Here is a 16340-nt window from a genome sequence, read left to right on the forward strand (position 1 = left end):
TCCCCCAGGGGAGAGTTCTCTTCTTTGGCCCTCCAACCCCTTAGACTTGAAAGCCTTCTCTCTTGCCTTAGATTCTTCGTAGCCAAATCTATCCACAACTCAAGGTTAATTGCTAATGTTCTCTCCTGAAAATACTTTTCCTAAATCTTTTGGTCAGGAATTGCTTCTTCCCTTTTCACCCTTGCCCCAGGCACCCCATGTGTACGGCAAACGTGTCCCTGCATTCCTTCTGCACGTATTGCCATATACGTAAAGCCAGCAGACCTACCACACCATACCAGACTCTGTAGGTTCATTTCAGTCTTCCTCGAGCCCCATGACAAAGGGATGAATGGGAGCTCTCAATACTAAGACACTACTGATTTTAAGATGTATCATAGATTGGATGCAGCCTTTTAGCAAAAGAAGGAGAAAATAATCAAAAAGAGAGAGAAAGGGAAGGGAGGGGGTAATCAAAATAATAAAAAAGAGGGAGAAAGGGAAGGGAGGGAAAGCTGAATGGGGAAAAATCAGAAAGGGAGACAAATCATGAAAGACTCTTATCTCTCCGAAATCAACTGACGGTCCTGGAGGGGAGGTGGGTGGGGGGATGAGGACTGGGTGTTACGTGCAACTGATGAATCACTGCAAACTACATCTGAACCTAATGGCTTACTATATGTTGGCCGATTGAATTTAAAGAAAAAAAAAAGAGAACAAAATTACGTTCTACTATGCTACAGTAAAAACAAACACAATAACTAATGCTTCTAGAAAATTCCCATGTGCCAAACTCCATGCTTTACAATGCATTATGTCATTTGAGTCTCAACACACCTCACATGGTATAATCTTCTACCCACATTATCCACAAGGAGAAACACAGCTCCAGAAAAGCTCAAGAATGGAGCAAGCAGTAGAGGTGGGATTTGAACTCATGCAATTCAGCTGGGCTCCTGTAGCCTATGCTTTAAAAAAAGAAAGAAAAAGAAAAAGAAAAAGAAAAAGAAAAAGAAAAAGAAAAAGAAAAAGAAGAAGAAAAAGAAAAAGAAAAAGAAAGAAAAAGAAAAAGAAAAAGAAAAAGAAAAAGAAAAAGAAAAAAAAGAAAGAAGAAAGAAAGAAAGAAAGAAAGAAAGAAAGAAAGAAAGAAAGAAAAAGAAAAAAAAGAACCACCTTACATAATAAGCTGCATGTTTAAGCAAAATACAGCATACATAGAGAAAAGTGTGTAAATCATCTCTGTACAGCTTGGTGAATTTTTACAGGTGAAAACATTCCTATAACCACCACCCAGATCAAGAAATCAAACATTGTCAGCATCACATAAATCCTTCCCCCCAGTCACTGCTCTCTCTCTCACCCAAAGGCAATGCTTATCATTTCTTCTAACAGCACAGACTCATTTTTTACTCTTTTTGATCTTCATGTAAACATATTTTTTTGTGTCTCTTCCATAACTCCGTATTATATGTGTGAGGTTCACTGTTGGCAATATGTGTGGCTGTTGTTTTTGTGAATATTCATCATTATAGCATTCCATTGTATGACCATTTTATGATTTATTGTCTGTTTTGTCATTGATGGGCATTCATGGATTTTTTCCACCCTTTTTTTGGCAGTATAAATGAATGCTGCTATTAGCATTCTTGAGTGTATCATTTGCAGCACATATACACACATTTCCGGACACACATTTCTGTACATTCAACTTCAGTAGATGCTGCCCAACAGATTTACATACTGGTCATATTAATTTATATTCCCACTATAAAGGTATGAGAGTTCCAGCTCACAAACATTTGTTATCAGCAGTTGTTTTAAATTTAGCCACCCAACTGGGAAGAGCCCATATATTTGACTTCTAAATTGCTCTGTCTTCCATAGTGTGCGATTCTTTACTTTCCAAATAACTTGTCGCAAACTAATACACAACAACAACAACAACAAATCAACAAGCAAAGCATCTTTAAGTTTTCCTTCCAATTCTGCTGTAATGCTTATCTTTTTTCTCTCTGACTTGGCTTTGGAACAGCCTTTCCTCTAATCTCTTGGTTGTGATTCTATGGCTTATTATTGGCTATCTATAATTATGATCTATTATTTATTAATTTCTAACACATCGTCTGACTGGAACTTATTAATTCTTTAAACACCCATGATCACTTGCCTGGGCAATGTCATGTCAAACAAGCTTTATTAGTGCAGCTTGGAAAACTCAACTTACACAGCACAGATTCTTTTGAATGGTGACAATTGCAATCTTTTATCCTCCCTTGCAGGGAAACCAATGGACATTGTTGGGAAGTAAGATTTCAAAGGCTGTCATCTATTGCTCTAAGACCAGATGAATGCATGAGGGCATCCCCAAGCAGGAAAATAATTGGGTGCCCTAATCAAACCAAATATTCTTCAAACGTTTGTGTAACTTTTCTTTAAAGGAGAAACTTAGTGGTTCGTAAAGAAAGGTTTGAGAAGAAGTACCCATAGCTGCAGAGTACCATCCCCTCTCCCATCCTGAGCAGCCCTGCTCTGGCCTCAAGTTGGTGATAGGATGCACTCCACGTAAGCAGGCACAGCATTCTTAGCAAGAGTTCAGAAGAACCTTCTCGTCTCGTTGTTATTGGCTCATGCCCCTTGAAGTTCTCACCCCTTTCAACTTAGTGTTCTTTCTTTCTTTCTTTCTTTCTTTCTTTCTTTCTTTCTTTCTTTCTTTCTTTCTTTCTTTCTTTCTTTCTTTCTTTCTCTTTCTTTCTTTCTTTCTTTCTTTTTTCTTTTTTTCTTTCTTTCTCTTTCTTTCTCTCTCTTTCTTTCTTTCTTTCTTTCTTTCTTTCTTTCTTTCTTTCTTTCTTTCTTTCTTTCTTTCTTTCTTTTTCATTCCCAAAGATGTTTTATTAGAGTCTATGTAGATTAATATCCGGGCCCTTTATTGTCTGGCTTGCTATTCAGCATAATTTAGATTGGATTAGAAAAGCCAACTGAGTGATCCTGTGGATTATGGTCATTCACAACAGTCTTACATAGTATACCACCTTCCTGATGCTGCCTTCCCCACCATCACTAGTTTCTACAGAACTCTACTATAGTTGGAATTCAATTCAGCTAACATTGATATAATGTAACACTAGAAATATGTTTTATACCAGTGTTGACATATCTTATGTTATTTAATCATTACAAGTCTTGGGAGATGTTTCAATAAAATAAAATGTTCTTAACAGAACATGGGTTCTGGAGCTGAAGAGACAATGGGTTGAATCTTGGCTTCATCACTTAGTAGTGAAGCCATCATTTTTAGAAAACATCTGAATTAGGGATCCCTGGGTGGCTCAGCGGTTTGGCGCCTGCCTTTCGGCCCAGGGCATGATCCTGGGGTCCCGGGATCGAGTCCCACGTCAGGCTCCCTGCATGGAGTCTGCTTCTCCCTCTGCCTGTGTCTCTGCCTCTCTCTCTGTGTCTCTCATGAATAAATAAATAAAATCTTAAAAAAAAACATCTGAATTAAAATAATAATAAATCACCCTATGGGGTTGTTGTAAGAATATAATGAGATAATATTAGCAAAATGTTTGGCAGGTAGTCAATAATCAATAGCTATGAGTTATTATCATTAGACTAGGTGAAGAAGGCATTACTATTATCCCCATTTTGCTAAGAAAATGGAGAGTAAGCTAGTTGAATTTAGCCAGGATCACATAGTCCATACATGGTAGAGATAGGATTCTAACTCAGACCTGTTCAGCTCCAGAATGAGTACTATTATCAGACAGCCTAATATCTGTAGCTTCACTGAAATTACAAATTCAATGTCAACAGTACAGAACTTAGAAGAAAGCTAGGGGAGACCTTCTTTCAGCTGATTTCAATCAAGGTCACTGGGTCTCTTTTGAGAATAGGTCTTCAACCAGATGGTCTGTGCTCCATCTTTAAAAATATGCAATGCAGAGAAACCTTAGCACATGCTTTACCAAAGTCTCACCGACTTCAAGTCTATCAAGAATAGAAATAATGGCAATCTGCCATGAAAATGTGTGTGTGTAAAACCACCTTAGTTCTTACTAATTACCACTCCATTTCCTAAGTGCTACCCTTTAACAAACTATTCTTTTTAAAACTACCTCTTTTGGGAAATATCAACATCCTGAAAAATCATGCTAGGTTCATCTGTCCATGAAAATTTGAGAAGGTGAGAATAAACAAATTGCCAAGCAGAGACCAACCCAAACACAACCCCAGGAGATGGGTTTGAAAGCTTTCTATCAAGATGCCACAGACATATTGATAACAACTTGATTCAAAATGGCCCAAAGCCAGCTATGCAGCAATAGAATGATAATTACAAAGAGTTGGGGTGGTAAGGTGTGATTCTGAGCCCCTATGTAGGAGCAAACAAGCTGTGTATGAGCCCATTTCAAAAGTAAAATCAGGGACGTCTGGGTGGCTCAGTGGTTTAGCGTCTGCCTTTGGCCCAGGGTGTGATCCTGGAGACCCGGGATCGAGTCCCACATCGAGCTCCCTGCATGGAGCCTGCTTCTCCCTCTGCCTGTGTCTCTGTCTCTCTCTGTGTCATTCATGAGCAAATAAATAAAATCTGTTTTTTTTTAAAGTAAAATCAGAGGGGTGCCTTGGTGGCTCAGTTGGTTAAGTGTCTGACTATTGATTTTTGGCTCAGGTCATGATCTCAGGGTTATGAGTTCGAGCCCCATGTCTGGCTTCACGCTGGGCATGGAGTCCACTTAAGATTTTCTCTCTCCACCCCTGCCGTCCCCACCCTCGGTTATGCATGCCCGCACACTCGCATTCTCTCTCTCTCTTTCTCTTTCTCTCAAAAAAAAAAGTAAAGTCAGGGACCATTTTTGGTAACATTAAAATTTCTGAAATGCCTCCCTTAATCAAATTGTAGGGAAAAACAAAACAAAAACAAAAACTGCCTCCTCTAAAAAGCTCCAGAATAGTGATGGGATCAGATCTAAGACCACTGGTTTAATTAAATCAATAAACATCTAGTAGTTGTCCAATATGTACTGGGAGCTGGAGATTAGAAAGCTAAATAAGTTATTTTCTTTGACCTTGAGAGATTCACCACATAATGGGACAGAATGATATGTAAGCAACTAATTACAACACAGTAGGGTGAGTCTATAATGAAGTTAACTACAAGGTGCAAAGCATGAAAGAAAAGATGTAGTCTTCATCCTTTCATGAATAAGGAACAAATAAATTTGACCTGGACATCAAGAACTATGGATTAGCCCAAAGTCTGCTCCCAATACCACAGTCATGAAATAGAAAGCATCTCATTCTCAAATCTTTCACCTTCATGATTCTCCAGTATACTATTAAGTGATGTTCTCTCATAAGACATAATCGTTAATAATCCCAGGATGAGCCAGATAATGGGTTAGCCTCCCTCATATTTTATATAAACCCAGAAGGAGCGCAATAATGTTGAAATATAAGGCACTGAGGCCCATCACAGGAGCACACTTCTAGGAGTGTGGAGCATGGCCTATTGGACAGTGTTCTTCACATCACCTACTGGGCAGGTGCCTACTTCAACAATATGAAGACCACTTCTTTGCACCAGTCCCTGGGATCCTCAAACAGAGGGGTTTGCAGTGTGCTGAAGAGTCCTTGGTACAGGTAGGGGTTGACTTCCCTACCTGACATCCGCAGGGTCTTCTGTGACGAGCACGTCCGTCTTGCAGCTAGCCAGGGGGTTGATGGACAGCTCCACAGGCGGAACCACAAAGCTTTTGCTGACCGGAAGCCAGAGTCCTTGGCCCAAGCTGAAAGTAGACCTGCAATGTAAGAGTTTCCATTGGGGAACTCCCTGGGAAGCAGAGAGAAAATAGCAAATAGGGGCCCCTCCTGCCACCCCTTCTAGGACCATTTCTTACTTCCTCCACTCAGCTGAGGCCCGCTGCATTCTCTAAGGTGCCATTCTGACCAAGCTTGCCCAGACCTGGATGACCATCTTTTAAACGTATTAATCACTTAGCCCATGCATTGCTCTGTGTTGCTAGTTTTCTATTCCTGCCCACCTGTCCTGACTCCCAATAAACAGTGGGCTCTGTGAGGACAGGAGTGATTTCAGCTTTACTTTCCCCGGCAGTCCTGAGAGCCAGCAGGAGTTCCAGAAGTGACTGCTAAGTCAGCAGGGGCCGTCTGCACAAAGGTGAAGAGCATGGACTCTGAATCAATTTGAACCAAAATCTGATTCCCAGTTCTGCCACTTAATTTGCTGTATGTCTTTCTCAACTGAAGTATTGAAGTTTCACACAAGATTTCGTGGAGGTGGCATGAAGAGGTTCTCTGGCTTCAGAATATTTTTAAAGCACTGGACTAGATAATCAGCAATGTCTTGCCCATTTCAAATATCTGAGTCTGTAGGTCTAGATGCCAGACAAATGGGAATTCGATTCCCATAGCAACCTGGGCCATGATGGTACATTCATGCCAATGAGGGTTTCTCTATAGTCAGCAGACCCTAAAGGTTCACAGGCCCTACTAACTAAGAATGCATGACTTCCTCCCTCGGCCCTCCTCTGATTCCCAACATCATACCCCAACAAGACTGTCAACTCACCTGAGGATCTTTTCAGGAGCTTGCTCTCCCGTTACTAGGTCATAACCTCTCTCAAGTGTAGTGTACGGCCAAGGTCTGTGGGAAGAATGGAGGGAGGGAAAGAAAGGGGATAGGAGATGATATTAGTCAGAGGCAGGTGGGATTCACGTGTGCACACTGCTTAAAAGTAGCTTTACAGACAAATTTCACAGAAGTAACTATAGTTGATCCTTAAACAACACTGGGGGTTTAGGGGCACTGGCACCCCCACACAGTCCAAAATCTGCCTGTAGCTTCTGATTCCCCCAAACTCTAATAGCCTACTGTTTTATTTTGTTGTTGTTGTTACTGTTCTTCTTCTTCTTCTTCTTCTTCTTCTTCTTCTTCTTCTTCTTCTTCTTCTTCTTCTTCTTCTTTTTTTTTTTTAATAAGTAGTATTATAAGTAATAAGTATCATGCCCATAGCCATGATCCTGGGATGGAGTTGCATTCTCTACTGAATGAGCCAGCCAAACACCTCACTAATAGTCTACTGTTGACTGGAAGGCTTACCAGTAACACAATCCATTGATTAACACATATTTTATAGGTTATATGTATCATATGCTTTATTGTTACAATAATGTAGGCTTAGAGAAAAGAAAATGTTGAGAAAATCATAAAGAAAATACACAAACAGTCCTGTACTGTATTTATTGAAAAAAAAAATCCGCATGTAAGTGGACCCATGTGGTTTAAACTCATGTTGTTCAAACCCATGTACTGGGTAAGACTATTTATAAGAGAATGTCTCCATTTCACAAAAGGGCTCTGCACTTTAATGACCACTTGTCCGTTCTGGAGTTTATGGACCAGAACCTGATTTTCTTTCTTTATCAGTCCGATTAAGGAAGTGTTCAATGATTACTTACAGTTTGGGAGAGGGAGTTAAATTTGAGCCTTTGCTCTTTAGAAGATTCATCAATCATGTGCCTTTAATACAAAAATGTTATTCAGTGGGAAATGGGATTCAGTACCCATCGAGTTTTATAAGAACACAACTGTTGTAGAGAAGACTCCTCTCTGTGGAGTGGTTCTGGGGCCTGTAGTAACAGAGCAGAGGAGGTGGGGATGGCCCTCCATTGTCCCTGCTATGATGTCCTTTGCCACTCACCCTTCACTCTGTCCCCAGTCACTGCGCACACACAGGTGTCTATGAACCGGGTCGGGGGCATAGCCTTCATGACAGCTGCACTCTCCTGAAAACAAAAAAGAAAAAGGAGTCTTGTGAAATACTATCTGCCCCAAACAGCCTTCTCCTCTGGCATCCTTGTTTTCTCAATGGGTTGCCTGGTTTTAGAAAAGGCCCAGGGAAAGAGCATGTTCTGGTCTACCCACCATGGTGGTTAATAAAGAGTTTATTCATTTGTTCATCTGCTCACTTACTCATTCAACAAGTCCTGACCATACTCCCAGCCAGATTCTTGGCCTCACACGAGGATGCAGAGATAGGACACTGATGGGGCCCATGGGTTAATGAGGGAAACAGGAAGTGACCTGGTGGCAACAGATGGAGGTCCCATCTTCAAATATTTAACTTATGATAAAGTACATTTGCATTGAGTATAATCAGACATTGGGATTCTCTCCACTTGAATGAACAACTCATGTTCATCCGTAAGTCTCAAATCAAATGTCACCCTCTCCAAGATACCTTTGATTTCCCCTTCTGGATAATTTGTTTTCATTTATCATTTCTGGATTTTATTTTGTTTTGTTGTTATTGTTGTTTGTCTTAGTTGGTTTTCCTTTCCTCTTCTTCCCTCTCCCCTTTTCTCCTCCTACCCTTTTCCTCTCTATCCATCCATCCATCCATCCACCCAGGTATCCATACATCATTTTATTTTGGCCATATCTTATATCTGGTTGCATGAATGCTTGCTAGTATCCCACATTGCCTTTAGCATCTTCTCCCTTTGGCCCAAGCTCACTTTGGGCAGGAGCACATGTCTAGTTTCCTTGTATATCTTCAGAGTTCAGAATCCAGGAAGAGTTTTTCCAAAGCTCTCTGTCCTCTCTTCAGTTATCAGTTCTGCTCCACCGTACACTCCTTAAGATGGTAGTGAATATGGTTCAATTTGTTATTTGTTTTCCCTAAGGTGTATTTGTGGAATGTTCACAGATGCCTTACCATAGATTCTATAAAATAAAATGAATGGGAAACACTAGACTATCTGTAGAGCAAGTGTGTGTGGTTCTTCATGAAAGTGATACCTAAACAGTTTTCCCAAATCCTATTTCATCCTGAGAAGCTTGCTGGTGGGACAGGTCATGAGATTACTGTGCTATGGACCACACCTTGGAAGATGCTCATAGGAACTGCCCTGCCTTAGCCCCCTGCCTAGAACAGACCAGGTGCTCAATACGGTGAGCTAAATGAATAATTATCTGTTATAGCTCATAAATTTCTAGACTATGGGCATCAGGTTGCCTTCTTCCTCATCCTCAGATGATCATACTCATATACTCTCTCTCTCTCTCTCTCTCTCTCACACACACACACAGATGAACCTGCAGCTCTTCAATCCTACAGTGATTCTGATTAGCCTGACCTGAGAGAGTTTTCGAACCATGTTTCCCGGAAATTTATAATTCAATGGCAGAGATTTAGGATATTTGCAACTTTTAGATTGATTTTAATTTCCCTTAAAATCTTTTATTTTTAAATCTCATTAATAGTAAAAAGAAAATGAAGGCTAAACGTTCAGATGTTACATACTAGAATTTCAGACGCAGGAGAGCACACTTACATTCACTCCAGTTGGCAGGTAAACACATTTTATGCAAAATTCATTGAAAACCAACAACCACCACCAAGCCCATAAAAACACCTTCTCCTGTCATCTCTGTTTCATTGAGGAAGAGATGGAGACTGGGAGCCAAAGTGCCAACAAGCCCAGGCTTTTTACAATTACAGATGTTGTGAAACAAGTCTTTTTTTTTTTTTCAACTTTGTGCTACAAAAACAAAACACAGCAGGGAATATATATTAGGGCAAGACAGGTTCTACAACTATCACCCATAACTCCTGACTTCAAAACGTTTATATTCATCAAACAACAATTGTTTTCACTGATTCACTAAAGATGTTATACATTTGACCTTATACAAAGCATTCTGAGTGTTAAAAAAAGAAACCCTCTCTAATTTGTTTTATACATTATAATGCTGCTTAATCTCTGTAACCTCAGCATTAGCAAGTATCTAGCAAAGAGCTGAGGCTTGATAAATGTTGGTTGAACTGAAATGGTAGTAAGACAGAAGAAAGAGTAAAGGATTATGTGTCAGAGATAGTATTAAAAATATTCAGAATAAGATTGCCAAAAGAAGAGAGAGGGAGAGTGATGTACTTTCCTTCTTCTCTGGATACCTGGTAAATAGGAGGAGGCTGCTTGCAGGCAGGAATGTTCTCCATAACTCTCCTCTCCAATAGCAAGTTCCAGTCTTCCGACGAATGTGTGCAACCTAATGAGCTGACTATTGCCGGAGGTGAGGAGAATGGAGGGCTGAGATCCTTGAGATTTGGATGAGAATAATTTACCAAAATGGGGAGGGGTAGGAGTCACTAATGATGTGTTAAAATGCGACAGTCCCATCATGAAATATTCACCACTTTAAATACGTCTAATATTAAATATTAAAAGTCCTGGCATTTGTCCCCGAGGCTCCCAGGACTGATTTATGATCTGCCACAACCACACACCTCATGATTCATAATGGGAGAAGTGTATGGCTGCCTCCCGCAGAGGGACAGGAAGCCAGGCTGGAGAGGGCAGGAAGCCACGGGAAGGGAGGGCCTTTCTTTTTCAGGGAAAGAGCACAGCGTGGGCTCAGATTTCTCCAATCAATCTGTGACTCTGCAGGAAAGGGCACAGGTCCACTGTCTCCTCTCCCTCCCCTTGGGAATTAGTGAGAATGAGAATCCACACAGAAAAACGGGGCTGTCTTTTGTGTTTCTTTCCCATGCGCTTACCAGGCAAGTTTCCCATTTCTCAGGACAGACCTTAATTACTGACACTCATTATACAACAAATATGTATTTTGCGAAGGAGAAGCATCCACCCCGAGACCCCTAAAAGGCTGCCTAGAGAACAGGAAGTGGGAGTGGCGGCGGGGGAGGGCAGAGATGGTTGGAGGCAGACCGGTCTAAGTTCCAATCCTCACTTTCTCTCTCCTTGGATGTGTGGTCTTGAGGAAGTCACTCCACCTTTGTGGGTCTCAGTTTTCTCATCCACAGAATGGAAATGATAGTATGTCAACCTCACAGAGCTGACTGTGAGAATAAATTGAAGTAGTGAAGGATAAGGCTCATGGCTCAAGGAAGACCTAAGGAGTGGATACTCAAGAAATTTCTTCCTCTTTCCCTTCCATTCCAAGACAGCCCTCCATTATGATACACACTGGAATATAACGTTAGACACACTGGATACGCAATTTCTTCTTGCTGGACCTTAATTTCCCAATCTGCAAAACGGAAAGTTGGAAGGAGAAGGTCATCAATTCTGAGTGCTGATGAGAGTCAGTCATTTATGCTGCCTTTCTGAAGCCCTAAATTCTTGCTTTCTGGACACTGTTTGAGCGTGAGCTGTGATCACTCTCAGCAGTTGGGCTGGGTGTCTCCAGGAAGACTTCCATCAGTGCCATGGCTATTGGCTTTATTGACTGCGATTTCCTATTTTGCTGGCTCAGCTAACTCTCTACTCTTTGCAACCAAGCATTTTCTTCTTGCAAGATGCAAGCTTTTGACAGCCAGACCTGAGTATTAACCCCTTCCTTCTGTGAGTCCTTTCCTCAACCCTGCTTCTGCATACCCAGGGCAGCCAGGGTATCAAAGGACAGCTCTCCAGAGACACAGGTTTACTTGGTTTCCACGTGCTGACCACGATCACCTGTGTCCCCTTACTCCTGTCACAAAGAACTTCCTTGAGCGAAGGAACCACACCCATCTTGCTCACTGCTGCACCCAGCATCTGCTGAGCTGCCTGGTACATAAATAAATGAGGAGGTATATTTTACAATAGTAATGTCTATGCCAATGTGATAAAGAAACCTTTTTTTTTTTTTTTTAAATTTGACTGTTCTTCCCACGAAGCTGGGAGCTTCTTGATCACGGAAATCTTTTTATAATCCTCTCCACATGCTAGTAACTACTATAAATCTGATGAAGGGTAGGCCACTCATTGGCTGAATGAATGAATGAATGAGTGATTACATAAATATATTGTAGTTATCATGAATTCAGGCTGAATTCATTTAGAAAATGATAGTTCTGCTGAGGACTAGAAGAAACTTTCTTATAACCAGGACAGGTATTTGCCAAGGAAATGGAGAGTATAAACATGAGTGTTGATGAAATGTCTAAAATAGAATTCTATTTCATAACAGAGCAGAAACAGCTCTTAAAGATCATCTCGGTCACATCTTCTCAGCTTCATTTCTCAGAAGGGAAAGTGCAACGTCAAGAGTGAAGACATTTGGTCAAATCACTAGACTAGCCTCGGGCCCAGTAGAGATTAGGACCCAGGGTACTTGGCCGCTACTGTGGCATCCTTCCCACTGCATGGGTGATCTCAATGCTTCAGTACACTTGGCAACATTTTCTAGGATTTTTTTCCCCGCTGTATTCCTCTGACATCTCTGCATTTCCTATAATGAGAATCTATTACATTTATAAACAGGGATTATTTTTTAATATCATGAATCTGAGATACCTTTAACAGATTTAAAATATGCATTTATGTGACTGATAATGCAGACCTTAAAAAGGGCTTAATCTCTTCATTAAAGTTGTTCCCATAAGAGAATTCACTTAGGTGGATTTTCATCGTGCTAGTTACTAAAACTCTGTATTATCAGCTATAGATGAGTTGCACTGGCTTTAAAATATTTACCCTTCATGTCTCCTAGGTCCCATTCATTCAGTTCTCATTTTATGTGACATACATTCCCACTCCATAAAACCTTGGGTGAAAACAACAGAATGCCTCAATTACGAGCCATCTTGAGTTTAGCTTGTGTGGATTCTTCCAAATGACTTCAGAGTGGACTTTGCCTTCATGTTAATCATGTAAGACCAGCAGGCAGAGAAAGTAGTTCAGAGCACTTTCCCTGGAATCATCTTGCTTTGGATTCAAATCCTGGACCTGCCACTTAGAGTTTGCACAAATTTGATCAAGTGGCTTCACCTCTCTGCACCTGTTTTCTTTTTTCTTTTTTTTTTTTTTAAGATTTTATTTATTTATGATAGTCATCACAGAGAAAGAGAGAGAGAGAGGCAGAGACACAGGCAGAGGGAGAAGCAGGCTCCATGCACCGGGAGCCTGACGTGGGATTCGATCCCGGGTCTCCAAGATCGCGCCCTGGGCCAAAGGCAGGCGCCAAACCGCTGCGCCACCCAGGGATCCCTGCACCTGTTTTCTAATCTGTAACAGCACTGATATCACCTATCTGCTAGAAAGATCTGTGATGTCTTTGAAAAGTCTGCAGTAGAGGCTTTGGCACATTTCTTCTTGCTGAAAGCATCATGGATGTTTGAGTTTTTGTAATTATTGCTCCTGGAGAGGTGGGGCCAATTTCATTAATTGTTTTAGTGGAAAGAAAAAGTGCTTTGTAGATGAAGGATGGTTGCAATTTCAAGGTAGGCCCTCTGCAAAGTCAAGGGGATCTCAGTTTCTTTATCTGTAAATTTGGGGCAACCTGAATGAAATAATCTCCGAAGCTGGTCACCATATTCCCAGAACCGGCAACACTTGTCACCTTTGTCTTTGCTCCTCCTACTGAAGGACACACGGGCATGGAGGAGAGCATCAGCCAGAGGCTGCCACCCCCCGCCCCCCCACCTCCCCGTCCCCCACAGCTCAGAGAAGCTCATCACCTGCCCACAACAGCTAGATAAGTGCAAATCCTTCTTCCCAAGTCTGCCTGCTGTCCAGCTCCCCACCTCCCACCTTGTCATCCTCTTACGATTCCATTTTCACTTGCTTCCGACTCAGTCATCACTTATCATCGCAGGCCAGGGACACTGGCTGCTGTTCATTTTCCTATTCTTCTTGTCACTGTAGCTTGGAAAAAAATCTCCCTGTGCCCTCAGAGCAGTAAGTGTGTATGGCATCCTTTCTTGTTCTGACTCTGAGTGGGCCACCTTGGGCTTCTTCATGTCTATCTCTGTGTCACTGGAGCCCAGCTCAGGGTCAGGAGCATGGTAGGAGAGGTATGGGCTGAGCATGACCTCACTGGGAGCCTGCTCTGTGGCAGGAGTGGTGAAGACACTTGCCATATGTCACTGCATGTCATCTCAGAGGTCATACTCATGACCAGTACCAGGCGGAAGGGACTACTAGTCTGAAACAAAAGCTTAGATGCAAACTAGTCATTCATTCAAGGTCACAGACTCTTCAAATCTCATGCTCCTTCACATAATCACAAACATCATAACAGCAGACATGACCACCAGGACAGGAGCTAAGGACAACCACCCATAATGTGACAATTATCAGTTGCTAGATGATAAGCATTTGGAAGAAGAGGAATCTCCAGTTCACCCACACCAAAATTAGCATCGGGCTGATTTCTAAAATCTGACTATAACTAAAGATTAAAATCACTCTTTCAAAGAGCCCCTGTTCAAATGTAAATATTTTATGTGTGGATTACAGTAAATCCATACATAATACCTATGTAATGGAGGTTGAGTTCCTGCTAGCAGGGATAACCCACAGGGGAAGCACAGTACCTTCTAATTGGGCATCTACTATGTTCTGATCTTACTCAAATGACTTTTGGTACATATGATGATACTGGAAGGATGATGTTATTGGTTCCACTGTAAGTATCTATGAAGCTGAGGCCTGGAGAGGGTGGGTAGGTTGCCCAGGGTTCTGGATATCCAAGCCCAGTCTCTTTCTGAGACTTGCCAAGCTATGTGATGGTTCTCTGAGGCTGTGCTTTAAGAGACTGTGGAAAATGGCGTGAGCATAGGAGACTGCGGTGAAGGAAAATGTGCCCTGTGGTAGAATGAATGACTGGTGTCCTCACTTCCTACAGGAGGATGCACACACAACCTTGCCATGGCTGACTGTGGGAAGAGTGAGATTTCTTCCCCAGCCTGTGTCTGCGGGCTTAGTGTGTTACCTGCTTTGACCAATGGGATGATCGCAGGCGTGATGTGAACCAAGGTTTGAAATGTGCTGTTTGGCTGGGCTTGTTCTCTTGCCATGAGAAAACCATGCTCTAAGAAGTGGCTGGTCCAAGGAGGATGCAGGGGATGTGGAACAGAACTGGATGCAGCCAGAGCTGAGAGACAAGTGCAACTGAGTCCTGGCTAGACTGGTCCATCCAACTGCATAACAAAGGGGAAAATGCTTCTAGTTGTTGACAATAAAACATTGTGGTTGTTTGTTATGCAGACTTGGTGTAACAAAGGCTGATGCACCTCCAATGTGCATTCCCCCCTTCTATGAATAATGGTCCCACTTTCTTCCTAAAATGGAAACCCTAGAAAATTCTGACCTGACTCCATTTTTTCACCCTCAACATCCAAATGGCACCTCAATGCCACTGATTCTACATCTTTGTTGTCACTCAGACCCATCGCTTCCCATCTTTCCTACTATCAGTGGCCCAGGGAAGGCCCTCAACACTGTTGGAAAAACACTGCTGAAAAAGTTTCATCACTGGTGGTAAGCTTTCCGTGTCCTTCCATCAATCTGAGTGATAGCCAGTTATCTTTTCAAAGAGCAGCTACACCCATGGCTCATTCCCCAAATTCTCAGTGGCTCCCTGCTGCTCTCAGGACAGAGTCTAACATCCAAAGCCCTTCATGACTAGGCCCCAGCCAACTGTCCCAGCCTTCTCAATGGCTCTCCCTCCCTTGTTTGCACCTTTCTTGCCCTAACCTCCTCTTGGGTTCACTGATCATAACAGGGCCATCTGGGACCCACCTGCAGACCCGGGTCTGCTTTTTGCAGCAGGTCTGTCCTGATCCCACTCCCTGAGAAGAACAGAACCTGAGACTCGGAGAGAGAGATGTTCAGCAGAGGAGAGACCAGAGGTTGAGAGTGAGTAGGAGGCGAAGAGAAAATTAAGCGGCAAAATGGTATTTAGTAAAGGCATGAGCTCATCTGGGCAGTTCTGAATGCAAGCAGCATCCTCAGGGAATGTATTTCACAACGATGACTCCTCTGCAACCTTGAGCAAATCTTTCTGCTTTTCTAGGCTGCCGTCTTCCTGTGCAGGAAGATGAGCGGCTAATACACAGAGATCCCCAAACACCCTTCCAAGCCCTGTTCAAATCCCAGTCCTTGATTCTTCTTTTAACACACGCAGGTCTTGTCTCTTGAAGTCAGTGTTTCCCTAGGGACGGAGGGGGGAGGCAGGAAGGCCTGAGGGCAGCCAAGTAACAAGAGGAAGGACCGGGATCTTCAGAAAGTGAGGAAGACTTCTCTAGAAGTCTGCTCAGTCAACTGTGCTGTGCGACCCAGGGCAGGGCTCCTTCCTCCCTGGGACTCAGTCTCCCTATCTGTGCCCTGAGAAGGTTGGTCTGGATGACATCCAAGCAACCTCGCAAGGGTGCCTCTGCTGTCCCTTTGTTCCTTACACTGTTGCAGTGACACGTTTCCTCCTTGTTCTTCCAGAAGCACCTGAGACACATCTGGACATCCCCGTGATGGCTGCCGGCCCCTCAACACCATTCACCCTCATGCCTCTGAGGCCAAGAGGAAGAAGAAGAAAACAAAAACAAAAAGACAACAGAGGCCAA

General features: G+C 42.5%; 1 protein-coding gene across 4 annotated transcripts in view; it reads right to left on the bottom strand.

The window, feature by feature from the left end:
* The window catches only part of ASTN2 (astrotactin 2), an 853772-nt gene that overhangs the window by 443232 nt on the left and 394200 nt on the right, over window positions 1-16340 (bottom strand). For 3 of the 4 annotated variants that reach the window (XM_025432065.3, XM_025432064.3, XM_035696817.2), the window contains 3 exons: window positions 7698-7782; window positions 6566-6640; window positions 5640-5777 (listed from right to left, as the gene is read on the bottom strand). In XM_025432065.3, coding sequence (XP_025287850.1) covers window positions 5640-5777; window positions 6566-6640; window positions 7698-7782 — 298 coding nt within the window. The remainder of the gene's footprint in view (window positions 1-5639; window positions 5778-6565; window positions 6641-7697; window positions 7783-16340) is intronic. The other variant, XM_025432067.3, reaches the window with a different exon arrangement.

The sequence above is a fragment of the Canis lupus genome, chromosome 11 (assembly GCF_003254725.2).
Source record: "Canis lupus dingo isolate Sandy chromosome 11, ASM325472v2, whole genome shotgun sequence".
Lineage (NCBI taxonomy): Eukaryota > Metazoa > Chordata > Mammalia > Carnivora > Canidae > Canis > Canis lupus.